The sequence below is a fragment of the Parambassis ranga genome, chromosome 21, assembly GCF_900634625.1.
Source record: "Parambassis ranga chromosome 21, fParRan2.1, whole genome shotgun sequence".
Taxonomy (NCBI): Eukaryota; Metazoa; Chordata; class Actinopteri; family Ambassidae; genus Parambassis; species Parambassis ranga.
Window position 1 is genome coordinate 14,770,152 of NC_041041.1, and position 25,900 is coordinate 14,796,051.

At 41.9% G+C, this 25,900-nt stretch overlaps 3 protein-coding genes across 3 annotated transcripts; all 3 read right to left on the bottom strand.

The window, feature by feature from the left end:
* Positions 1-1,039: 1,039 nt before the first annotated feature.
* Positions 1,040-9,329, bottom strand: LOC114426740 (inhibin beta B chain-like). The gene is made up of 2 exons (XM_028394327.1): positions 8,364-9,329; positions 1,040-3,150 (listed from the first exon to the last, which is right to left on the bottom strand). The coding sequence occupies exons 1-2, from the start codon at positions 8,749-8,751 to the stop codon at positions 2,327-2,329; spliced, it is 1,212 nt and encodes a 403-aa protein (XP_028250128.1). The 5' UTR covers positions 8,752-9,329; the 3' UTR covers positions 1,040-2,326.
* A 1,192-nt stretch (positions 9,330-10,521) lies between these two features.
* Positions 10,522-17,186, bottom strand: klhdc3l (kelch domain containing 3-like). The gene is made up of 8 exons (XM_028393865.1): positions 17,127-17,186; positions 14,109-14,290; positions 13,611-13,693; positions 13,448-13,526; positions 12,915-12,952; positions 12,022-12,142; positions 11,747-11,927; positions 10,522-11,405 (listed from the first exon to the last, which is right to left on the bottom strand). The coding sequence occupies exons 2-8, from the start codon at positions 14,266-14,268 to the stop codon at positions 10,787-10,789; spliced, it is 1,281 nt and encodes a 426-aa protein (XP_028249666.1). The 5' UTR covers positions 14,269-14,290; positions 17,127-17,186; the 3' UTR covers positions 10,522-10,786.
* A 2,056-nt stretch (positions 17,187-19,242) lies between these two features.
* On the bottom strand, positions 19,243-22,682 carry slc10a2 (solute carrier family 10 member 2). The gene is made up of 7 exons (XM_028394128.1): positions 22,637-22,682; positions 21,481-21,976; positions 21,159-21,277; positions 20,636-20,724; positions 20,385-20,560; positions 20,137-20,294; positions 19,243-19,498 (listed from the first exon to the last, which is right to left on the bottom strand). Exons 2-7 carry the CDS (start codon positions 21,876-21,878, stop codon positions 19,335-19,337), a joined length of 1,104 nt encoding a protein of 367 aa, XP_028249929.1. The 5' UTR covers positions 21,879-21,976; positions 22,637-22,682; the 3' UTR covers positions 19,243-19,334.
* Between the last annotated feature and the right edge of the window lie 3,218 nt (positions 22,683-25,900).

Below are 25,900 nucleotides of genomic sequence, written 5' to 3' on the forward strand. Positions count from 1 at the left end.
CTGCCACTGAAACACACCATAATATTGATTTGTTTTCTCCCGTTTTTCTTCACAGAGACACATTCTGCTTGCTCCTGCTGACTCATCCGTCCTCCTACAGGTAAAGAGTTATTTACACTGATCCCTCCCTAACATGCTATTTGCCCTGGGCGAACAAATCTCTGTGCACTGCTTGGCAGATCCTAATAGACGCATTTGGAGCAATTATCTGGAAGATATTTTACAGGGAAAATGTGGTGTGTTTTGATGGAGCCTTGCAGAAACACTGTGTGAAATCCAGCCGTTGGTAGGTGTTGGCAGACAGAGATAGACAGACATTCGGCGGGGCAAGCCTTGCACTGTTGCATAAAGTGTTGACACACCGTTCCTAAAATTATGGCAACTGTAAACCTGGCTTGGGAAACAAAAACATTGGGTTGCAGGAGCTCTGATGTAATAGACTTGTGTGTGTCCTAATGCATGTGCACAGATGCAAATATCACTATCTGCATGCACATGCAAACATACATCACCTACAGCCGAGAGACAATCCAGCAGGTATGCGAAGGCCTGTTCAGCTGGCACTGACTGTGAATGCCACTGCAGCTGTTAATCATAGTTGTAATTACTGCTCTGCAGCTCCAGCTTATGGGAGACACTCAGTCCTGACAGGCGACAGGAGAGATGTTTTATGTTTCAACCAGTGTAGACGAAGACCGCACTGTATTTTTCTAGGTATTTTTGCCCTACCCTTTTGTTTAGGTGGCCCCACCCAATTTTTACCAGAAGAAAAACACACAAAAAAAGACTTTTAAAGTTACAAAATATTTAAGAAAACGTTTTATTTTACATAAACTGTACAGATATTACATACATGTATTTGACTAAATGATTCTTAGACATGAACTAAAAAATAACTTTATTAAATAGAAAACTGAAACAAAAATAGAATTAAAGATGAAAAATGAAATGTTGCTTATTGTACAAAACAGAGAATGAAAATAGAGCTAAGAAATGAAAATCATAATATTGTACCCTGATACAGTGGTAGGCCTTTTTTTTCTTTTTTTTTGCAAATGATCAAAAACGGTATTGTACACAGTAACTCAATGGCCTTGCCATCTCAGTACAATATCTCAAATCTTGGCCTCTTTGGTTCCATTAATTAGGTAAAATACATCTGAAACAAAATTCAATTTTCTTCTATAAAAATAACTTTTCAATGGCAGTTTTTTGTTTCGCTAATCCCGCAACTTTTCAGTGCAAACATCACAACAATCATTCGCTTTGGAAAGGAAGCGAAAGATTACATTTCAAGTATTGATAAAGAGTTGAGGACTAAAGAAAGGAGAGAGGAAGAGAGTTCAGTCTAATAGAGTGTGTTGAGTATGGGTATAGTTTACTATACATTGCATAGCTCATGTGGCACTTATTTAGCAATGGGACAGGACACTCAGTACCCCTTAGAAGGCATTTATTTATACAAGTGCTATTCATGGTGTGCATTTCAGTTTCTGCAAGTGCTGCACTGCACTGTGGCGACCCACTGGGCCGAAACTAGAGTCTCCGCATCCACAGGCCCTGCATCTGCAAGGCCTCAGGGGGAAGGAGGAAGCAGTTCTCTTTTTCTGTCACTCCCAGTGCACAGGTGAAGTGCACTTATCACCTGGTTGTCATGGTTAGCAGGGCCTGTGACTATAACAGCTGCAGCGACGGCGGCAGCTCTGTGGAGGACGTTCTTTAGCCGCTGCACTGCCGCGGAGGCTGTAATCCTGCAAGGCATTAAGCGCTGTCAGTCTAATTCCACCAGAGAGGACAGTCAGACTGTGTCTGTCTGCATAGTAGGGAAGTGCTGGTGTTCTGAATTGTATAAGCTGATGAATTGTCAGTGCTTTGTAAAAACAAAAGTCTGTCATGTGCTTAAAGTATTTAAGAGGGTTGGAGGAGCAGGGTTGTTGGGAGTGTGGGCGGCCAATCTTGTCACTGGCTGATCCTGTCACTTTCCTTAAGCGCTTTTTATCTTCATTCAAGAGGAGATGATGGGCCATTATTTTTTGACTAGAAATGGCAAACTAGAGATAAGTATCATTTGGTGATGATCATTCCCTTCTCATCCCTTCGGTGACCAGCTGTCGGACAGCGAGCATGTCACTCAGTCTGTTAAATACACACACTCGCGCCAACATGCACACATGGACACAGCACCTATATGCGACCACATCGGTGTGTGCTGTTTGCACATACAGTAGGTTTAGATATATTGTATATGTTGTACCGTACAATAATGTTTTGTACAGAAGGCCTTTCTGACTGTTCCAAGTTCAGATAGTGAAAGGTCACCGCGCGCTCAGGCACAGCCACACTCCTCCACGATCATGTTGGGCACGTCCCTCTTAACAATGTTGTACTCGTCGTCAAAGTAGAGCATGGACATAGTACTAAGCTTGGTGGGGATGCAGCAGGAGTTGACCGAGCCAGGGCTCATCCCTCTCATGCGGTACTGGTTAACTACTGCGGTGTGAAATGATGAAGCTGAGCCTGGCACTCCAGCCATGTATGCTGGGCAGCTGCCCTCACAGTAGTTACCATAGTAACCAGCTGGCGCAATGATCCAGTCGTTCCAGCCAATAAGGCGGAAGTCTATGTAAAACTGCTGCCGGCAGCATAAGCCCCCGCTGGTGCCGTCACACTCCAGACCCCGCTTGCGAATGCGGTGCTTTCCGTCCACTTGCCGTGCACGCACCACCAGAAAGGGCCGATGTGACGGGTCACCTGGATCCACCAGCACCGGAGCCACACCGCCTGTGTCACAGCCTTCACAGTGGACCTCCAGGTCCTGCCTCCGGCTGCCCTTCCCAAACACAGCCCGCACTGCCTCAGAGAGCGGGAACGTATGCCAGCCGCTGCGCTTCAAATCCACACGCTTTTCCACAAGGGCCCAGCGGCCTGTTCCTCCACCCCCGCCGCCTCCTGGGCTTCCCTCTGCACCACTTAGAGCCCCAGCCTCCTGGTAGTGGATCTTGATTGTCACCTTCCTCCGGAGGCCCTTCTCTGGGCCGGCTGGCAGCACACGGAAGTACAGCCAAAGGTTGGCCTGGGACACGAACAGGTTCTGGTTGCCCTCGTTGGAGATGAGGAAGTACAGACTGGACTTGGAGGATGTGTGCTCATCTGTTGAAGACAAAAAAACACAGAGATGATCAATCCATCATTTACACTACACATATAGTCAGGATTGGCCTTTAAAATGGTTAGCCTGAGGATTTTCTGGAACTTATAGCTTATTGTTTACATTGACAGATTCTCAGTTAAATTTTGTCTTAACCCTATACCACTTAGACAGTACCACCAGTTCTTACATGTCATGTGACCATCTCCATGACAACTGAGCAAACAGCACTGACTACTGAAATTTTTGTCACATTGAATGTATACCTGAGATTTCACCAAACTGCCTTCTTCACTCACACACATTTGGTCATGCAGAAAGCCCCTGAGAAGGGCACAGCTTTGTCTTTAAAGATCTGTTTCCCTCTTGTTTTCTCTGTTCACCCTCAATCACTGTGTCAGGTGACCTCAGTGGCAGCTCTCGATAGGCCAGCTGTGACAGGCAAGTTCTGGGATCAGGCCCAGTTGGCACTGGGTCCAGCTTTGTAAGTGACAGGCCCAAAAAGAGAGAGAGAGAGAGAGGAGAAAGGAGGAAGGATGCAAGGGGAAAAGGTGGGAGGGCGGTGGACATGGCCAAGGCCCGCGGGGGGTTCATTGAGTTCACATTTAGTGCCCAGCCCGACCCCACCCCTCTCTAGCTCCTTCCAGCGGGAGCACCCTGAGAGTGACAGCACAAAGCCCCCTGTAAGGCAGTGGGAGACAGCCGTGCTGCCGCTCGGCATTGAAACGTGTGGCTTTCCAGCAAAAAGCATGATGAGGCAAAAATAAAAGCCATTTACATGACACTGGCCACTTTCTATAGCCGCACAATGAAGAGATCCCGAGTGTCTAAAGGTGGTGCTGGGCTCTCCCTGGCAGTATTTTTTTTTCCTTTCTCTCTTTTTTTCCAAAGCCTAATGATGTCTTCCAAATTACCCTGAGGAAACTTGAAAGGTTTCTATTTCAGGAGATTTGGTACAATGTGCTCAAGCAGAGCAGCGCCTTTGAAAGTGGCTAAATTACTTTGTTTGCCGACTGATTAGTGTGTGTCAGTGTCAACAGGTGGCCACCAAAGACGGGGCCCCCTCTTTAAGGAGCCTCACGCCTCTTCCTCCTGTAAACCACAGCTTTACAGCGGGGACCTGTTCAGACCAGCTCCCTGCTCTGCAGCATGTCAGCTGGGAGCTCAAGCACTTCACACACACACACACACACATTTGCATCCATCCATGCACAGGCACACACCCATCCCCACGGTAAGCAATACATCAAATATCAGCCTTCTCACACCAGAGGGCTGTGGGTGAAGTATCACAGTGAGCAAAGTGAGTACATGCTGAAATGTATCTGAAGCTAACAAGAGAAAGGAATCAGCTGAACAGCAGCTCCTGCCTGCGATTGCTGTAAAGGCCCCTCAAGGCTACAAGTAACTAACCTCGCCTCATTCAGCGCTGTTTGGTCTTACAAGCCTCAACAGCTCTGAGCATAGAAAAAAGGGGCCACCTAACAGCAGTGGTGACAGTGTGATAAACAAGCAGGGAGTGGAGTCAGAAAATAAAACTGGTCAGACACCCTACTTATGACTTTTGGCTAACTGCTTCCCTCAGGATACCCAAATCATGTGCACACAACTGTATCACAAGAACAAATAGTAGCACATCTATAGAATTGGCAGATCATGTGACTTTAAGGACAAAGGCCCTTCTAATTGAGAAGTTATAAGTCAGAAATGTCTGGGGAAAAATCAGCTGTTTGATTAATTGACTACCTCTGCTAATACAGGGACAGCAGCAGAAATACGGGATAATGTATGGTTACAATAAAAAATTGTGTTTAGAACCCTGACTATTGCAAAGGTTTGTTATACATACTAACAGATTGTTCTCAGAGAGAAGAGTAAATTGTAAAATTTAAGTCATAAATTGCAATATTGTGACAAATTTTCTTCATCATCCTAAGGGCTTGAATTTACTATGACCTGATCACTGCAAAATGTCCAAATTGTTACACAGCCACTCACTCAAAAAAGATTTTTACACAAACCTGTTCAAAATCAAATTAACTAGCTCACAGCACACCATTTTTTTATGTAAACTTCTGCAGTCTGTTGTTTCTGAAGAACTAACCATGGAGGCAGTTCTGAACACTGGAGAGGATGAAATAAATTGTTTTAAATCAAAATGTGTGTAAGGGTATTGATTTCTTTAGTTTACTGTCATGTTATAGGTTCGATAATTGCAGCATTATTCACTGTAAATACTGGATTTCTGCACATCCATATCCTACTTGAAGTCAATAATATAGCAAAGAATATTCATTTAAAACAACATGTTCTTGACTTTGTTTAGTGGATTGGGTGTTATCCTTCACAGTGAGCAGAGGCCAACACATAACAACAGACTGCCATACATGGCAATGGTCTGTTCTACCTAAAAAAATAGAAAAAATGATCAGCACAGAGTGTTCAAGACAGTCATGTAGCAAATGCATAAAACCACTGCAGCTGCTGTACAAAAATAACTGTGCATGTCTCATGGCCTTTCTCTGTTTTCTGAGCTACTGCTTTGGAATATATAATTATAAACGTGTGCAATTTCATCAAATCACAAACCTGCTGATAAAGATTGCTGCATGAACAGCTCCTGAACAGGGATCCATAGGTGAAACTGTGTCATCATCTGCCTCTTTGAAAGTCCAAAACAAGTGAATATGATTGATTGATTGACTGGCAGAGTCAGCATTGCTCACCTATTTATCGTCTTCTGTGCATACTACTCAGATCATACAACTTCTGAGCATTTGAGAGCATATGTCACCATGTTGCATGATTTATTTAGGCTGAGATCCTTTTAAGGAATGAATTGTTCTTTCCATCCAGTGTTACAAACAATTTGGAGCTGGCCTGGACACGCCTCACCTGACCCTGCACTAGCGATTATCAGCAGGCAGGACACCTGGGTGGGCTTGGGTGGATAAAGAGCTGCTTCAGCGTGTCTCCACCTGCGCCACCAAGTCAGGGAAGAGGCCATGGAAGCAAGCAAGGAAGGCAGGCAGGCAGACAGACAGCTAGCTCCAGAGCCCATTACTCAAAGCTGCTGTCAACAAGACCACACGGCATGGAAGCACAAGGGCCTGGCACAGAGTGTTCACAGCTTTGACACAAGCAAGGCCGGGTCTCAGCTCTCAAGGAATTCCACAGAGGGTGAGGAGATGTGGGAGGGAGATGGACAGGATGATGGTTTAGGGTTTTGAGCAGAGGTCAAAGACACTTAAAGCTTTGCTAAGGAGGAATGTTTAATAACGTTGCATAAATCATTTATAGGATCACAGGCTATACAGTAGCAGCCAGGCCCACCGACTGAAACACACCCTTGTGAGTGAATGTGGAAAATGTCTGGAGCATATCCAAGACTGCCATGAGTGACAGCTCCTCATGAAAGAGTTGTGTCCTGGAGTAAACCTGCCAACCCGATCCTCTGGAGGAACCAAGCTGGAGTTAATGACCTCCCATAATGAAGTCCTAACTCGAGTCTTGGACCACTTGCCACAAGTTCAGCGGGTCCAAATCGCTATAGTGAGCAATCGAGAAGCGCCGATCTAAACTTCTCCATCGACCCCTCTCTCTTTCGCCCTCCCTTCTTCCCTGCCTATGTTCCCTGCTTCGCTCCCGTGGATACGGGACACCGAATCCCTCAGCAAGGACCCATGGGAGCATGTCAGGGGAGAAGGGAGATTGGCATCATTTCCCTCACCTGCCCAGGGCTGCTTGGCAGACCTCTCACCTCTGCTCTACCGCAACCGGAGATAAGGAGCAGCGGTTAACCCTGCGCTGAGGGGAAGCAGGGGACACAAGCTGACCTCCCTGCTTCACACATACACAAAAACATCTATCCATTCGCTGGCTCAGTGTTGGCTAAACATATGCCAACCTAACCCCCCCACCCCCCACCCGCCTTGTCCTAAAACAACAATTCAGGCTCCCTCATGCTTGGGGTACAAGCTCCCCTGGCTTCAGAGCTTTCTGGAGACCATGCTTCTGAGCCGTGCCCCGGCTGGCAGCATCCGATCTGGGGAGGGAGGAGGGAGGGGGAGGGGGGCGTGAGCCAGCTGGCCAGGAGGCAGACGGGGTCTAGGGAGCAGGGACCCAAGCCAGCTCCATGGTACAATGCTACACAAAGGCTCAAAGGTGTGAGAAAGAATAGAGCTGGAGGGAAAAAAACAGAAGTAGAAGAAGAAGAAGAAGCAAAGGAGCCCAGCGAGCCTTTAGAACTACAAAAGCATTCTTTAAAACACTGCAATATGGGCACACATACACACAATATTACCCCCCACCACCATACCCCTCCACCCACACTCCCCCCTAGTCCAACCCTGCACGGACTCAAATGTCTCATGCATTATTCTGAGCAATTTCTTTTGTTTTCCCTGCTTTTTTTTTCTCCTTCCTAACGTTGACATGTCGTGTTCAGCAGGAACACGTAGTGCTCTTATAATAATTGCCTGGCTTTTGTTCCCTTGTCATGAGGCTGCTCAGATCATTCCCATTGGAAGGCAGGACCTAGCTGTCCATTCAGGCTAATTGTAGCAGTAGGGCCAATGGGAAAAGACATGATGGTGTGTATTTAAGACATGCTATTTTAGTGTCTTTAATTGTATGTTTTCTTTTTGTTAAACTAACAGTTTGTGTCAAAGACGTGGTTCTCACAGTGCTAACTAACAATTATTGGATTCTGTCAAGCGCAGTTGATTTTAGGTGTTTGTGTGTGTATGTGTGTAGGAAGGGGAGTGTATGACAGGGAAAGGGAGAGGAAAGGGTGTTCTCTTTGGACTTCTGAGAATTAGTTAGATACACATTCTTAGAGGAGGGGATAAATGGCCAATTGAGGGACTTTGTCCGTATTTAAAAGAGGGCTTTATACATTGGAGTATTGAGTGTGAGCACAGCTTTAGTGATGAAATTGGATTCAGAGGTTCTTTTTATCCCCTAACACATAGGGGTAATTTAAGGACTCTTTGGTTTCATTTCTTTTTTTATTTGGAGAACAGCTAGCCACTGGCTTCAGGCAGGAGTGAGATGTGATGTAATAAGACGATAACACATCAACCTTCAATATAAAATGCAGAGAGATTGATTTCATATGAATAACTCACTGGGCTTCCTGCCCTCCTGTGTCAAAAGATGCACGAGTTCACTCAGGGGTCGATTTAGACATGCGCAATGAATTATTGATTATTACCTGATTCGGCGAAGCTGATAATTTCAGAGGTCTCCGCCTGAACTTCGTTGTTGTAGGCAGCCTGTCCATCAAAGCTTGGGATCTCCACCCGGCCGTCCTCTCGCACTTTGCCGGCGTGCAGCCTCCTCAGCGCGGTCACCATCGCAGCCTTCGGGATGGGATGAGTGATGTTAGGTCTGTCTCTCATCTGCAGCCTGTTCAGTATGTGCCTCTTCACCGCCTCCAAAAAGTCTATGTTCACCCGCTCCGACTGATCCGGCGCCCTGAGGCCGCAGGACGCACACGATTCTTGCGGCGAGCTCTGGGTCTCCGTCCCGGTCACCGAGGTGCAGCGCACGGACAGAACGCACGCAGCTAAACAGCACAGAGCCAGGCTGTATAAGTTCATTTTTGTAAACTTTCAGCTACAGTCCAAACGTAATGAAAAAAGGAGAGGATATATTAAATAAAATGATTTTAAAGCTACTATTATTTTACAAATTTGGAAGTTCCGGTAGAACATCCAAACAACTCAACAAGTCCTCTGAATTCTTTGTATTCTCTCAGAGGACTGGAGAACAGCTGGAGCGATAATACTTCAGTCTTTGTGCATTCAGGTTGTTATCCAGCAAAGCGTCTCCTCTGCACAAGATAAAAGTTCTCTTTATTTGTAAGCCGCACTTTTGAATGTTGACGCGCGTCTGTCATACCACGTTCAGAGCAGACCTGCCAAAACAAAAGAGGACGCTGCCTCTCCGCTGAGCCTAAATAAAACCCCAAAGTCCGCTTTCTCCCATTCAAACAGCACATAGAAAACTCCACGTCCACAGCTGCAGTCCCACGGAGAATAACGCTGCTCGGTAAGTCCCGTGTCTTTTGTGTGTGTATATATATATATATATATATATATGCGCCTGGGTAACCGTGTCCGGTGCGCGCGGCTCTCGTGCGTCCCTGCGAGATGCTGCTCACTGAGACCCTTTCCTCTCTTTGCAATCACGACAACAGGGGCTCCGCACACCCAAAGTTTTTATACAGGAGTCGAAACCACGTGGGGATTTCCACCAACTGGACGCGAGGGATTATTAAACTACTAGGCCTACGTCTTGTGCAGCCACAACCTGACTGATGGAAGGTTTTATTATGGTAACACGTCTGCCCCGCAGAGGTTGCATAATTCTCTTTTTCCACTTAAACGTCTTAGTTGACGTAGAGTCTGTGCCTGACACATCAACCCAACTTACGTGTAAAAAGGAGGCTGTGTCACTGGATGTGAAGTCACAAGTTGATGATTTAACTAAAAAATCTAAATCCAAAGCACAGCACATTCAGCTTCATAACACACAGTCACACGAGCACTACAAATACGTTTTAAAAACAAAATGTTGAAGGTGTTGAAGGTTTAACATAAGTTAGAACTCACAATCAAATGAGTTGTTGGCTGGTAATAGAGCAGATTATCAAACAAACGGCGCCATCTACTGACATAAGCATCACATTACACACGGCACATAGATACATTAAGCCCAAAATTATTCATATCCATATTATTCATAAAAAAGTGAATTTTTACTCAGTTAATGGATCTGTTCTGGGAGAAAATGTCACAACAACATTTGACAAAAAGAACCGTGTCCAAAATTATTCATACCCTTGTTTAATAATCAGTGGCAAACCTGTCTATCACAGCTGGCAAATGCTTTTTATAAATGTATAAACATTTTTTGCACATTTCCACTGGATTGTGGACTTCTCTTCTTTTGTTCTTGATGCTAGAAGGCTTCCTCGCCATTGCTCTGGTCTTCATGTTTAGCTTCAGAAGTTTGATGTGAATGCTTCATACCTTTTCATCCACACAAAAACAACATCCCTGTGTCCAAACAACTCGAGTTTTGTTTCATCAGGCCACAGAATCCATGACCTGAAGCTTTCTTCTTTGTCCAGATGAGCTTTTGCTAGGCCGAAGAAGTTGGGTCCTTCTAGGTTGGTGTCCATGGAGGCCAGCCTACTACAGATTTTTATACCAGCATTAATTGATGTGTAGCTGCAGTAAGCAAGTATGTAGGTCATTAGGTCAAACAAAAAGAAGTGGAATACAGCATATCGACCTGCTGCATAGGAGCTGATTAGTTTATACAAAAAAAGTTATTCAGAGAAAAATTAGAGTCAGAGAATTAGAGAGAGTAAAAAAATAAGTTGTTTATTCAGTAGGAACAGTGTCTTCGTCTTGCTGTGTAAAACAACTGGTATTGCTTTATTAAATGCCATTTACTGACCAAAGTTTGATAGATGCAAGAACAAAAAAATCAAAAAAATAATCAAAAAAATATACCAATATTTCATGTAAAACTTTTATGTACAGAATGTCAGTAAACTCTTTAACATAAGGATTAGGTGATAACACTGTTTGGATGATTCTAACACAGAGAATATTCATAAATGTCTTAGAATGTCATCTGCCACATGGAAATGGTGCCGTGTTGGCTGCAGGGTCTTCCTCCCAGCACTAGCAGCTGGTCAGGCAGATGCTGCATAATGTCTTCATCCTCCTCATTTAGCAGGTCCTCCTCTGTGTAGCTCCATTGTGTCCTGACGGCTCTGTTCTCAAAGGTTAAACAACTTCCGATCCACTGTGCATCTTTCCCCATCTCTTTGCTCAGTTCTAGAGAGTGTCTCTGTGCTGTGTTTTCATAGCACTTATCTGGACTGAAAGTTTCCAGCTCTATAGCACCCTCTGACCCCAGGAAAGTGAGGGGGGCAGGAAAGCACTTGTTCTTAAAAGGCCTGAGTTTCCCTTCCAGCAGTGTCCGTTTGGATTCGAAACTGGAACAGGGACTGCTGGTGCTGGACTTGTAGCTGGGACCCAGCCCAGCACAGCAGTGGTGAATCTTGTGTGGAGGATTGGAGTTTGGGAGCGTAGCGACCTGTGTCCAGGTCTGATCGAAGAAGCTGTACTTCCATAGGCAGTTCTTTGGAGAATCTTGACTCTCACCTCCCCCAAACAGAAGCATACAGTCCTTATAGAGCAGAGCTGAGTGTCCCATCAGTCTGGGAGGGGCGGACCTGAGAAAATATAAGAAAATATATATATATGAACTTTTATGAATGGGGCAGAATAATTTGTTCTTTGAAAAAGTGTGTCCCTTTACAATATGGAGCCTATAATCATGATTAATCATTATTACATTATTTATTGTGCTTTGTATGGAGCCTTCATGTCAGCATGGTGCAGTGCCAGCTGAAAAGTGATCCCTGCCTTTCAGCAGGCATTGGAACATCCTTTGTATTTTGAGTGGATCGAGTTCTTTTGACGTCAGATTGGTGTGGGCATATTCTGACCAAGCGCTTTTTGTAGAGTTCTCTACTATGATTCTATTCTCATTGTCCAGTTATTCATTACTCACATATTTTTAAGTGAACTCCACATGTGCGAAGTGGAATTCCACATCCAGAAGTCTCTCTGCTCCCGCAAGCCTTTCAGTCCCCCAAACAGGTACATGCAACCTTGGTAGGCCACAGATGAGTGACTGTGTCTAGGGCCTGGACCTTGCTGAGAACTACCCAACAGGCACCAAGACATGGTATCTTAGAGGATAGACACACAATTGTCAACAATTAATGCACACACTGGGGCTTGCCCTGTGCTTACAGTTTGAAATAGAAGCCATTTTAAACTTACCAAAATCCAAACGCCAAAAGTCTTGTGAGGACCCTTTGATGTCTATGAATCCTCCGTACATCAGCATGGCAGAGCCAATCACCACAGCACTGTGTCCTTTTCTGTTGGTCGGCATTTTATCCTGCACAGACACATAAAACCACATGCACCACCATTCAGCAATATCTTCAGAGAGGTCAATAAGTGATCCTGTTTAAATTGTGCCACGGATTACAAAGATGTTTGTCAATTTAACATAAATTATCAGTCAAGAAAGAATCCCTAGCAATTCATCGAGCTTTTTTTTTTGCTCTATGTTTTCATAAGCGGCTGGATGATGAAAATATGCATTGTGTTTATGACTTGAGAGTACAGACGAGGAGCAGGAACAGCTTATAAGTGTGTGATGTCAGTAGCATGAATAAGACTGATGAAATTGTTTGAGTCATGAACATTCTGAAGCCTAAGACAAGAGCCAACTGAGCTATCAAAAGATTAGGCTTAGCTGTATTTGAAACAACTGGGAACAGACAAGATTCTGCCCTGCTGTGTACATGCAAATCAGTATCCATGAATATATTTACATGGAACATAAAAAGACAGTATTCATATCACCATAATGTTCTGAAACCTGGTAAGGGTCTGTTTCCTATTAGAATACTCCAGGCTGCATATCCAGCTTTCTCAAAAACAGAATAAGAGCTAGAAAACTAGGATTCGCTGGTTATAGCCTTTAGATTAACATGTTTTTAACCAGTGTATGTGCCTTTCAATCAATTACAAAAAAGATCTTAAAATTACTAAGATTAGTATTTTTTGGGAATGCCATTCTTCAGACAAAAGAATGTGAAGAGAAAATTGTTTTCATAATATCATACTGCATAATTGTATCATTGTAAAATGAAAAGCTGTACCTGAGTCTTTCCCTGGGAGTGCACCCACTTCTGCTTTGCTGAGATGCAAACAACAAAAGACGAAAGTGAAACAGAACTGAAATTACATTTTGTTTTATGTTTGTGTTGAATTCAATTAGCCAGAATTGACATTTTTTTTATAACAGCAGTAGAAGTAGAGGGGATGCCAATGTTGGTTATAAACAGATTGGATCAGCTAAAATATTTTAAAAATAAATAATTTCCAAAGAGCAATAAAAACAGAGCATGTTAAAGCAAGGTGAGAAGCACAGACACTGGCCAGCCAAACAAAGAAACAAGAACCAACATGTTGTGGAATTTTTAAAGCAGGAAGCACACTGTATCCCATCATTATGTCACAGATCCAGAAAACAATTACAGTGACACAGTTCTGTCATGTAACTAATATTCAAACTTGTGTGAGACCTTTCACGCTATGGTGGTGAATAACTTGGATGATTGAGACAGGAATCAACATGCATCAACACGTTTTCTCTAACGGGTCTGAGAATATGCCAACAACAGCAACTCACCAATGTCAAATACCCAGAGAGCACAGGCGCACTTTGTGTAGGCGGAATCCAACATGCCTCCAAAAACGTATATAAAACCCTGAAAAGATCAAAGCTACATACTTGCAGCATCATTCCAGAGACCGACACATGAAAAAAGTGCATAACTTAAATTCAATTTTACCTCATGAGCCACCATCGAATGTTCCTCTAACTCTTCTGGTGCAGCTTCGCTGGTGCAGTTCAACTGTGTCCATTCGTTGCACACTGAAACAAAGAATACAATTGTTTGGTTATCTGATGATCACATAGTGTCACACAGCTGTGTGTGACACAGCTTACCTTTCTGTTCTCTGTTTTTTAGAAAACATACAGTCTATGTAGTAAATATGCAATTTTAAAGTCCTTAAATTTTTTCATGTGGTTGTAAATGTTCTACTTAGGCATTGCAAGTGCTACATTAGTAGCCTTTAATACACATTTACAGAAATAATTGAAAGCAGCAACCAATCACACCATTTAGGAACATAACAGTTCAACAGTTTCCAAATATTTCCAGGTATCGCTCCTGTCACCAGGGGAATGAAATATTGTTGAAATATTCTTCCTTCTCTTTCTGTGACTTGTGCTGTCCATTGTTATATATAGATTGAAGTTAAATAATCACATGGGGCTCCCTTACCCACACTGTACTTCCAGAAGTCTCTCAGACAGCTGTTCTCTCTGCCTCCCAGGACATAGACATATCCACCATAGCTGCAGCAGGCATGCTTGTAGCGGTCACTTGGAGATTTACAGCTCTGGGGGAGCGGGGTCCACAGACAGGGATTACTTTGACTCATCTCTCGATCACCAGACCATTTTCTAAAAGAAGCAACATGATAGTGTTGAAAATGTGCACGATTTCTCTTTGGTGTTGCTGTCAAAAGAGCACAAAGCCTCATTGTCTGCCTTTTATCCTGGTGGGAGACAAGACAAAGAGAGAAACAAACAGACATTCTTCCTGGCAAATTGTGCACAGATTTACTCATGTAGCAGTGTGCAGGGGGGAAATTCTGTATTAAAGGTACAAACACAAAACTTACACTGACTGAAGTACAAGGCAAGCGAACAAAAATGTGTTCACCACAGCTAAAACATGGGTCTAATGTCAGTGTTGCAGAAACTCACAGATGTAGAGGCTAGCATGGATATATGGATGGATTTGCTGTTCTTAGGGACAGATCTATGTATCTGCATGCATAGTGGATAGGTGTCACTTAATCATTCACACAAATGTTCATTTGTTAATACTGTCATGGCAAGAATTTGGTATTGACAGGGGTCTGCGGTTGATGCGTACAGTTAAAATGTTATGAATTCTTCAGTATATAGTAGACTGCTGAAAACTGCTGTGTCACAGTTACTTGAGGAAACAGTTTTACAATTGATTATGGATTTTCTAAAACAAATAATGACATTGTTGCAGGTGGAAAAATAGAACTATTCAAACGTAGAGAAGATTGAAACGTAGAGTTTTCTTGAAGGCGTTTCGCTGCTCATCCAAGCAGCTTCATCAGTTCTGTTTGGTAGGAAAACATGGTTTATATGGTTTAACTATTCAAACCTGATACAAGGAGATAAACAATGACTCCCTCCTTTTAAAATATTTATGCAAACATAGGTGACGTTTAACAGGTTCTGCTATCAGTAGATGTGCTCAGTAAATTTCCACACTGCAATATGTATGACTGTGACACAGTAGAGGTGCTAGCCACAAGTTTTTTTTCTCTGATGTGTGCTCATCGCTGCATCGTATCTGTCACATGAGCTATCAAGTCAATGTAGTAAAGCACCTGGTGCTGCCTTGTCCTTATACTAAAATTGGTTCTTGAATCGTAAGCAGTTTTGGCCAGTTTGTTACTAGAGAAATAAATGTAATATTTAACTAACCACAACCACAACAAAGCAGTTACAGCTAGCTGCTTTACTAATGTCCTAATACTAACAGTAATACCTCCCAAGGACGATCTGCTCTGGAAATTAAAGCACAGCGACTTAACATGTGGCAAGCAAAGGAAGAATTTATGATTGTGTTCCCACTTTACAGATAATCAGAACAATCTGGAACATTTTTGGCAACATATTGCTGTTATGACTCCAAGAGACATTTGGAACCATCTGGTTCCCAACAAACTTAAAAAAGGACTTTCTTCTATAATCTATAATCCAAACTAGAACTAGAAAAGGGTTTGATTGGTGCAGCTGAAGCATTGCTTTGAATGTTGATGTGAAGGATTGCTCTGAATTGCTGGACAATCAGAGCAATTCAGAGCTTTGTAGGCCTCTGTGTGTCAGCCTGTCACCATGGTAACAGCGTGAATACAAGTTTGATAGAGCAGCATCTAATGAGCGCTTTAAGACTAAAATGGAGTCTGTAGCTTGAAATTTGTAGGAGGAGATTGGCAGATGACCCTCGATAGAGGGGTCTCTCATAGACTCCCATGTTAAAAATGATCCCGAAATTGCTTAATATTTGAAAAGGTGTCCTCTGTGAGATGAACATTTTGATAGTTGAATGGCTGAAATCGGTCAATGTATGCTGAAGATAACGCTGAAAAACTTACTGAAGAATAAAAAAGAAGAAAGAGGGTGAAGAACAATAGTTTGATTGCCTAGCAACAGCAATCAAACTGATGATTAAGCAATTAATGTTAGCTACCGACTCACTATTAAGAATGTGTTGCCTGGCGGTAGCATCAAGTTCATTCATGAACATGTTTAAATGTAAAACCCATTACATTAACATTAGTTGAAGATCTGTTCAACAATTCAAAACTACAGTTTCTGAGCACTGGTTTATAACGCATAATAAAATGTGGACATAATACTGAGTTATTTAAATGGAGGAGAAAGGCTATTGGTTTCCATGGCTGTTCTGTGAGTCACTGTGAGAAAACTGATGATGCTGCAAACAGACTTTGATTGAGGCTTCCTGTTGTAGTGTGGGCAAATGTTGCACCAGATAAATAAGGGCTGATTCGATCTGTTACTGTAAGATCACTGTTAGTTGGTCATAATGTTACACTAATAACACAGCAGCGTCTTTCATCACTTCACACACACAGCACAGCCCTCTATAGCTTTATAGCTATCTATAGCATATTTACAGGCTTATTTCATGACCATAGCATGCCATTACTAACCCATCTAACGTCACTTTCGTTATCATGAGCTGAATGTTGGACTCGCAGCATTGTTCTACAGTTGTTGTCGCGGGTTTTTTGTCATATATCTTAATATCTGCCCCTGTAGTTAGCTCGATAGTTCGTCCGTGATAGCTGCAGGCTGGTGACAACAAACTCAGCAGGAATGCGACCCGTTAACTCAGAGTCCTGTTTGTGACCGAACAGCTTCAACAAACGGAGTTTATCTTCACAATATTGACTTTTTGAGTGACGCCATATTAATAACTTATATGATACAGCTACTGTTGACAAGTAAAAGCACGAATAAAGAGGCTAAGAGTGAGAATGGTGAGGCAGGAGAAGAAGAGGAAAACGGAGGATGAACTTTTTGGACGCTTCAATGCTAACGTTATCATGTCATATGATCGTATGTGTGTCATATCGTATTTATAAGTAGTTTGAAAACCATAAGACACGCATTTCATGTAAAACAAAATAAGTAACAATAACATAAAGTATAGTTTATCACTTACGGCAACCCACCGCGCCTCTACGTCCTGTCGACCCTCTCTGTAACCGGGTTTCTGCTGGGTTTAGGTCCTGTCGTAAAACTGATGCTCCCGACTGGGGATTAAATGGTAACGCGTGCTAAGTCAAAGTCTTTCCTTCCTAAAATTCAAAATAGTACTGAAATACAACAAAAGTGAATAAAACAATCAAGCAAATAAATAAGAGGAGCAAATGTGTTCACTTTTCAACAGTAGCATTGCATTTCTGGCAATATCAGGAAATATCAACATGCAGCACATAATGCAGTAATTCCTGTATGTTATAACCTCTTATACTTGTTCAATATAAATCATTAATAGACTCTGTAACTAGTACTGTCCAGAATCACTGATTAGTTTGATTGCCGTTTATCTCCTCCCACAAATTTCAAAAAGTGCATCAGAATGAAATCTCCTACCCTACCTTATTTTTGTATAACACAAGTAGGTGTAGGTGTTAAATCTACAAATGTTAGACTGTATTCTGTTTTGACCAGACACACGGAATTCCCACAGCAAGTGAAGGCAGCTCATCAGTAGGAGGGACTGCTGTGCTGAATGGAAGGTGGAGCAGACTGAGGAGCATCCTCTAAAGTTATGTGAAGGACAGCTGAGCATGTTCTCTACTCACAATATATTGCATATGTGTCTGTGCATGTGAACGTGCTGTTCACACTACTGCATTGGACTTTGAAGCACAGTAGGAATCTCATGTGATCATTTTATGGCTGGACCACTTTCTTTTATTCAGGGAATACATGCTCTGTAAATGTTTCTCACATTTTACCACATGACATTAAAGAAAAAAAGCTCAGCATCTTTTTTATGAAGGCATAGGGTTCATTGCCATTTCATTCATTTAATAAATTCTCTTTTAAATTCTAAAATAAATCATTTTTTAAATATGATTGAAATAATCCAAGTACTCATATTCACGTTAAAACATGAATTATTACGTCGTGATCCTGTGTTCTCATGACCCTGCACTGCAGGACAAAGCGGGTTCAGATAATGGATGGATGATCCTGTGTTCATTTAGTTTTTTTCTCATGTAAATCTTTCCTGGTTATTTTAGTATATTTGTATTTCATCTTTAATCTGTTGTCCTTCTGTTTTACTTCCTCCTGTAGTTCCTGCCCTGTTGATTGCCTGATTGTGTTCACCTGCGTCTTGTGTATTTGAGTCTTGTGCTCTCTTTTGTCTTTGTCAGTTTGTTTGTGTTAATTCCTGTGTTTCCAGCCCATGCGCCCCGTGTTAGGTTTGTTCATGTATTTCCTTTCATTTAATTTTGGTACTTTTATTTCTCTCATGGGTTTTGTTTGTTAGCCATTTGGCTTCATGTTAATGAAGCTCTCCTCTTGTTGGGCTTTGGTTGATTTTGTTAGTCTGCATTTAGGTCATTTGATTAAACTCAGATGTGACAGTTACACACAAGCAGATTGTGCATAGAAGTTTCATCTGTTGTGTATAAAAGAAAAGTGTATCAGAAGAATAAAAATAGTTTAGTATTAAATATGTTTTTATTTATTACATTGTTAATAATACAGTATAGACAATAAATAAATCCTCAGTTTGGACAGACCGCATGCTTGTGTTTCAGAACACACTCCTTACAATCTTAGAACTGAACACAGTCTGGTTGTAGAAGTTTAGAATTTAAAAAAATGGTCTGCTATAACAGTTCATTTCCTACATAAGAATACAACAGCATATTGAAGGTGTTACACTGTGTCATGTGCACATGATTCACTTCGTCGCCAAAAGCCTCAAGCTCACTCAGAAAGAGATGACATCCCTCTCATGCTTCATCCTCGGTGCAGCCAGATCCTCGGGCAAACTTTTTTCCTAAAATGTAACTTTGTTTTTCTTATTCGCTTCATACTTTTTAATATGTATTCTATTGTTAAAAAAAACATCACACAGTTTGAATCACTGTACAGGAAAATATTGATCAAGCGGCACCAGGCAGATTGCCTTTAAAACAGAAAGTATTAAATAGTATATTTGAATAAATTAAAGGATAAGAGGCCCTCATGCCTAAGCACAGAACAATCAGCACTGTGTTGGCTCTCCTTGGCCCTGGTCGTCATGTGTTCTTTGTGAGTCTTCTTCAGTGGAAGGTCCAGGACCTGCACCACACACCTCCAGCCTGCAGAGTGCAGTGTGTGTTCACAGCGGGCTGCTCAGTGAGTCTCAGAGCTGGGTGTTTTTGTTTGTGCTCTTCTCATCGCACTCAAAGGCGTTGTTTTCCAGAGCGTAGGCCTTCTCTTTTGATAGTTCACCACCTTCCGAAGATGGCGCCTCGCTGTCTGTGTCACCTGATCCACGGCGGCATGACCTTTTATATGCCTGATATGCTGTGGAGGTGAAAACATAGATTTAGAGATACTGCACTGTTGTCTTTTTAGAAGAAGTCCTACTCACTCATTTCCTTAGGCTGCAATCATGAGATTAGATAACAATGTTCACATTCTTGTAATAACCAGCTAGGTTAAAGCTAATCTTGTCCCCTCTTAGTATATGCAGCCACCTCAGGCTGTGTCCTGAGGCACAAAAAAGCATATGACTACATATGACTAAGGCTACAACATCCAACATATTGACATATATGACTTATACTTTATTGTTCTTAATCTTGACAGCTGTCTATGAAGCAGCATCTCGCCTTCTGTATCATTCTTATCACTCTTTTCTATTAGACACATTTAAATATATGATAATAGAAATAAATCAATCCACTGACTTGGAGAGTGTGGTTTTCTGTGTGAAAGGTCAGTAAGGGCAAAGTGGTCGAATAAATGGCTTGTTGACTTAACACTGAAGGTAACATATTAACTCTGGAAAACTTTTGTCAGAGAAAACCTATCACTGATCCAGCATGCTGTGCTGCAGGCTGACACACTAATAGTGCAGCACAACTGCAGGTGACAACAAGTGGGAGCTTCTGTTATTTGAAAGCTGTCATTAGCTGCCTGTGTGACTGTCAACCTCTTACCTCCCACAGAAAAGACTGCCACCACCAGCTGGAAGATGCTATAGATGAGGGGAAAGGCAAACATGGTTTCCAGCTCCTCTAGGCTGAAGGACAGCTGGACAATGGTGCTGCACAGCTGGGAGTTCTGGAAACCTGTCTCCAGTGCAATGGTTCGACATCTGCAAGTATTATGTTAGTTAGTTATGATTCACTTTGGCTTATTGATATCAGACTTGTGGTTTCTCTCAGTTGGCATACTGCCACCGTACCTGTACCAGGGCTGACCCACAAAACGGGCCAAGACAAATCCTAGGCCAAATCCAATGAAGGGGTAGATAGTTCCAATAATCCATAGGGAGGGAGCAATGGTCCAGGAGGACTGGTAAAGGACTCCTCCAACCACAGCTGTGGTGACAATGAGGCCAAAGCCTGCAACGGAGCCCACCTGTGCACAGTACTTTATTGAGACCCAGTCCAGGAGTTTTCATTGGTTAAACAAAGAAAAATATAGATTTGCTACCTTGAGGATCTTTTTTGCTGTGTTGGGCCACCTGCGTTTAACATACATCCCCACAGCAATTGGGATAAGGAGGGCTGCAAGAGTAATACCTGAGAACACACATACAATCAGAATAGATCATTGAAAATACAGCTGAATTTTGTTAATATTCTTTTTACAAAAATGTAAATAAACTGGATTCAGAATGTCCCCAGCTGGCCCTATGTTAAATAAGCATTGTAGCTATATATAATTAGTTATATGCATTTTTAAGACCTCTAAGTTTTTAAATTCATATCCATTGCAGAAAACCTTCAGATAAGTCATGTGATGGCTGGTCACAAGTGCAAATCATGTTTTCCCAGTTTAAGCAAATCTTTTTTGTTGTTTTTACAGAATCTTGTTAGTGCAAACAAGCTGATTATGAGTGCATTTTAACCAAAGCATACAACAGTGATGCCAAATCAGGGTTTTAAGCTGAAATTTGGCTAAACAGCCTAAATTTTGGATCTGATAGTCTGAGGGTGGAACAAATGTCACATACCAATACTGTCATATGGAATCTTGATGGTGCTGCTGGAAGTCCAGAGGGTGGTGTAAACGAGCAGACAGAGGGGCATCATGCCCAAGGCCAGGATCGAGGAACAGGCAGTCATGCTGATACTGAGGAGCAGACAACATGGACACTGTTAGTCTCCATACTTTACATTTGAGTTAATCCTGTTAGGAGTAATGGTGACCCAGCTGTTGGGCCCTCTCATGGACAGATTTGGTCCAGAGGCTAATGTTTCATCTTAGTTGCTGGAGTGGTGCATATATGTTACAATATTATAAAAAATATAAATATATATCCAAGTCATCCAAACCTGAGGTCCATGTCTCCATCCAGCCAGTAGCAGATAATGTTGGAGCCGGAGCCTCCGGGACAGCAGCCCATGATGATGATGACAATAGCCTGCACGGGCATCACATCAAAGGCCAGCGACAAGGCAAAGGCCGTGAAGGGCATGATGCCGAACTGGCAGAGGAAGCCGATGATGATCCCCCAGGGTCTCCTGATGTGACTCCACAGCTTTTTGGAGTCTACGGTGCAACCCATGGAGAACATGACCATTGCAAGCATGATGGTGAGCACCGTGCTCAGCACCAGACTCAGGATGGCGTTGAAGTTACTGGGAGGAACGAGGCAGTTTGTGCCTGAGCAGACTGTAGCAGAAGGGTCACAGGTAGATGGGACCACAGTCTGTGCTTTAAACATGGCCATGGTGGAAGATTTGCGGCTGTTAGATTCCAGGTGACTGCGTTGCCTCCTCTCAGATATCCCAGATGATGACAATGAGAAGAAGGGTCCTGCTCACTGCTCTTTATGCCAAATAAAATTGGGAGGGAATGTCAGATGGGGGAGAAAAAAATAAAAAATTAACCAATGCTTAATGTTTTATGGGGTCAGTGATCAGAAGCGCATGCATATAAAAAGAGAATCATTCTGACATGTCTGAAGTGTGATTGCACCCTGGCTCCAGCTTTTATAGCTCTTTGGCTGGTAAAACTTTAATAGACAGCATCATCACCCCTCACTGCCAGCATGGAGGGAAGATGCTTACAAATCTCAAAGACAAAGAACACCATGTTCGTATTCTTTACACAATTCCTATAAAAATCACCCTCATTGGCCTTTTCTTCCAGAAATACTAAAATCAACAAAACGGAAAAATCTGAAGTGACTGAAAGGTTTGGACACTTGTGCATTTAACTTACTGATATTTTAGTATATTTAGTTTTTAATGATCAGAAAATCTTATAAATATTATATATTATGTTGTAAAATGTTGCACTCAAGAAGGAGTGAATGAGTTACCTAACTCAAACGTGCTCCACATGACATTATAGGAAGCAAAGAAAAGAAAAGTGAAGCTGAGACCTTTTAAAAAAGGTTGTTATTCTGTTTTGCAGATGAATTTGTTTCTTTTAAAATGTTCTGCTTAATTTCCCATTCAGCCAAATTGATTAGAAATTGCTTACCTTCCGATTCCTGCTGAAAACCTGGATGTCTGCCTGTGTCTGCCAGAGGTAATGCTTAACTTTAAGGCTTAATTTTTAAGGACAGCAGCCAGCATGCAGGAATGTGCTTATTCAAAATAAAAGCTACTCAAGCAACCGTGTAACATAAATACAATACAGAATAGATGTGTATCTGCAGAGTGAAGAATTATGTGTATGGTGGACAGATTTTACATATGTATTTTATGTGTATTTTTGCATGCTCATCCTGGACTTCATAGCTTACTACTGAAGAAGAGGAATAAGACATAAGTAGGTAGAAGAGCACAACAAAGAAACGTGACCTAGAGCAGGAACAGCTGGTGCAGTCTGCCTGCTGCTGTCTGTTTTCTCAGGACCTATAGCACCTGTAAAAGATGCCTGTATACTCTATAGTCCCTTCATGACAGGTTCATCTTTTTTAGTGACATAACTATCCCCATGGGTCCATTACAGCTCCCCCACCCCATCAGTCTCATTCTGTGGATACATGTGGAAACTCAAAACAATGGTACAAGCATCAAGCACAATATTGTAAATTGGATTGGATTGGTTGGATTTAACAAAATTCAAAGTATATATTATTTATATATATTTATGAGTGAGGTAACTCTACCTGTCTGTTTGTCTGTGTCACTTTTTTCAGTGTTTATCAGATTTACTTCAAATATAAATATATAATAATATAATAAATATTGATTTAATGAGTCGTGGCTGTATTATATTTTGTTGCAGTGCTTTGTCTTCAATGAGCTGATGGGAGCCGGAGGCATTGACAAGAAGCTCACACCACAGCAGACACAGCTACATGCATGCTGAATTTACCAGCTAAATGAGTAGGTATGTCATACAACAAAGATGTGACCGCGAAAATGCTTTAACAATCAACCTGACACATTAGGGAGCAATATATAAGAACATGTTACTACATGATATTGTGACCTCAGTGACATGTCTACATGTACTGTACTGTATTTAAAACACAAATGCAGGCAGTACTTTGGCCAGACTAGTAAAAAGCGAAGATGACACGTGCAGCCGTTACCATAGTTACCCAGTGTTTTGAAGGAAAGAAAAGTTTTAACCGACAGTCATGCTCAGCTTTGCTGATTCAACATTATAGATGTTAAGGGAGGTGCACAAAGACACGAGCTGTGCCCAAGTCCAGGAACAAAATGGCACCGCTCTGTAAAGGCTTCATGCACTGACTCATGTTACTCACATCTCATAAAGGTGTGTGTCAGTCTAAATGTATAAGTCAGGTCTGCAGTAAGAGGAAAGGGATAGTGTGAGAGAGGGAGGCTTATCAGTCTTTATCTGTCCCATCAGCTTTTATCGTTCGGTCTCCATCTGACTTGTCCTTCATTCAGACTGCAGTAAACTTTAAGGATCCTTTTGCTCCTGTTGTGTGAATGAGCATGTCAAGCTTTGTGTCACGTCATGGCCGTTATCTTAAGAGATCTGATAGTAGATAATAATCTAAGCTGATTCACACCGTCTTATTGCTCGGCTGTAAAATGAGCCCGCTGGCTCCCTTGTCTTTCATGTAACGAGAGGACTGGGAGAACAAAAAAAGGGAGGACTCAAAGAGATTTTCAGAATGTGGCCTTGACCTCTTCGAGAGTTGCTTCTATAAAAGGTTTATGGCAGAATGCGTGCTGATCTGTTGTACAGTTTTCCACCCTTATATATCTTATATTTCAATTTTATATTCATTTTTTTCTTAACCAAACAAATTTAGAGATTATTGTAGAACTACTACAGAATATTTATTTAAGCAGTTCCGTTACTGTTACGTAGTTTTATCTTATGCTATTTAATGTCCCATGTCCTTGATCCTTGCTTTTACTGTTGTGAGCAGTAGTGGTGTGGTTCTTATAGGCCATTATGATGATGCACCTGAATGTCAGTAACAATCACAGAGCAGGAGGAGTCACACCAATAAAACAGGACGTGGCATCTCATTAAATCTCAACAATGGGCGCTTCAAAAAAGGAGAAAAAAACAGATGCCTGCAAAAAGCTAGAGGCTGCTATCCTCAGGAATTTATGGAGGAAAATGTTACACCTGAGCAGTGCTCCTCAGTTACACATGCAGACAGACCTTGTGCACAGAGAAAGCAAAAGCCAGATGTGTTTTCAGTTAATACCATCAGTGTGTAGTTGGCACATTGTGTGCTTAGTAATATGATGGTTTGTGTTAACTGTGTGGTACAAAAATACCATTTTTACAAAGGTTTGAAGAGTTAAGCAAGATGTATTAGCTTTTGCAAGAGATCTACAATGTTTTGCTGATTTGGTGTAAGGTTTTTTTATTTGTGTGTAGAGTTTTGCACAAATAGCCAATAGTTACAGAAATGTGCTTAAGCAATCAGAAAAAAACTGTAATTGTGCTGCTTTTTCCTCATATTTTACAGACTGGAAACCTTTGTCATGTTTTATCTTAATGGCTTTTACTCTTATTGTTTTATAGTATTGTACAATCACTTACTTAGAGTACAAACATTAGGAGTACACTGCAGTGAACTTATACCCGTTACATTGTACAGAACAGTAGTTACAGTTTTTTCTGAATGCTTAAACACTAACAATGATTCTTATAGCACAATTTCTAAAACTATTAATAGTTATAGCAAAATCACTCACTGAGTTTGCAAAACTAAAAGCAAAAAAACTGCTTTACACTCAATTTGCACTTTTGTAACACACAATTTGCAAATGTATAAATATAATCAACTTCACAGCACTCTTTTTGCACAACAACAACACAACTCACTGCTTTACACACAATTTCCAAATAAAACTAAAACTACACACATTTATGGCTGGTATTTACACTATTTTGCCAACTGTCTGGCTACACTGTCACATGTGAGAACTGTTTTACATCATTAGTTCACTTTGCAATCAGCATGAGCTCTGTAAATAAGCCACAGGTAAGCTTCAGTGGGGAGAAGGAAACTGAGAAGAGTGAGAATTAGAGGAGGAACATGAGGAAGAGGAGGAGGACGAAGACTAGGAGGTGAATTTAGAGGAAGAGGACGAGGAGGTGAAGAGGAAGGAGGAAGGGTAAGAAGAAATAGAATTACTGATGTCATCGGAGCTACAATAGTGGATCATGTGATCAACCATGGAATGACCCTGAGGGAAGCTGGACAACGGGTTCAGCCTGAGCCGCTACACTGTAGCAAGCATCATAAGGACATATTGATGAGAATGGGTTAGTACAGTTCCTTCACTCTAAGTT

Bases quoted from the DNA above. Each gene is read 5' to 3' on its own strand.
- LOC114426740 (XM_028394327.1), bottom strand. From the start codon at position 8,751: ATGAACTTATACAGCCTGGCTCTGTGCTGTTTAGCTGCGTGCGTTCTG. The intron at 3,151-8,363 runs GTAATAATCAAT...TGTCTTCAACAG, and splicing joins TATCAGCTTCGCCGAATCAG to ATGAGCACACATCCTCCAAG.
- slc10a2 (XM_028394128.1), bottom strand. From the start codon at position 21,878: ATGGCCATGTTTAAAGCACAGACTGTGGTCCCATCTACCTGTGACCCT. The intron at 21,278-21,480 runs GTTTGGATGACT...TCTGCTCCTCAG, and splicing joins GATGGAGACATGGACCTCAG to TATCAGCATGACTGCCTGTT. The intron at 19,499-20,136 runs GTAAGAGGTTGA...TCACCTCCACAG, and splicing joins GGCAGTCTTTTCTGTGGGAG to CATATCAGGCATATAAAAGG.
- klhdc3l (XM_028393865.1), bottom strand. From the start codon at position 14,268: ATGAGTCAAAGTAATCCCTGTCTGTGGACCCCGCTCCCCCAGAGCTGT. The intron at 13,527-13,610 runs GTAAAATTGAAT...TGATCTTTTCAG, and splicing joins ATTCGATGGTGGCTCATGAG to GGTTTTATATACGTTTTTGG. The intron at 12,953-13,447 runs GTGAGTTGCTGT...TTTGCATCTCAG, and splicing joins TCTCTGGGTATTTGACATTG to CAAAGCAGAAGTGGGTGCAC.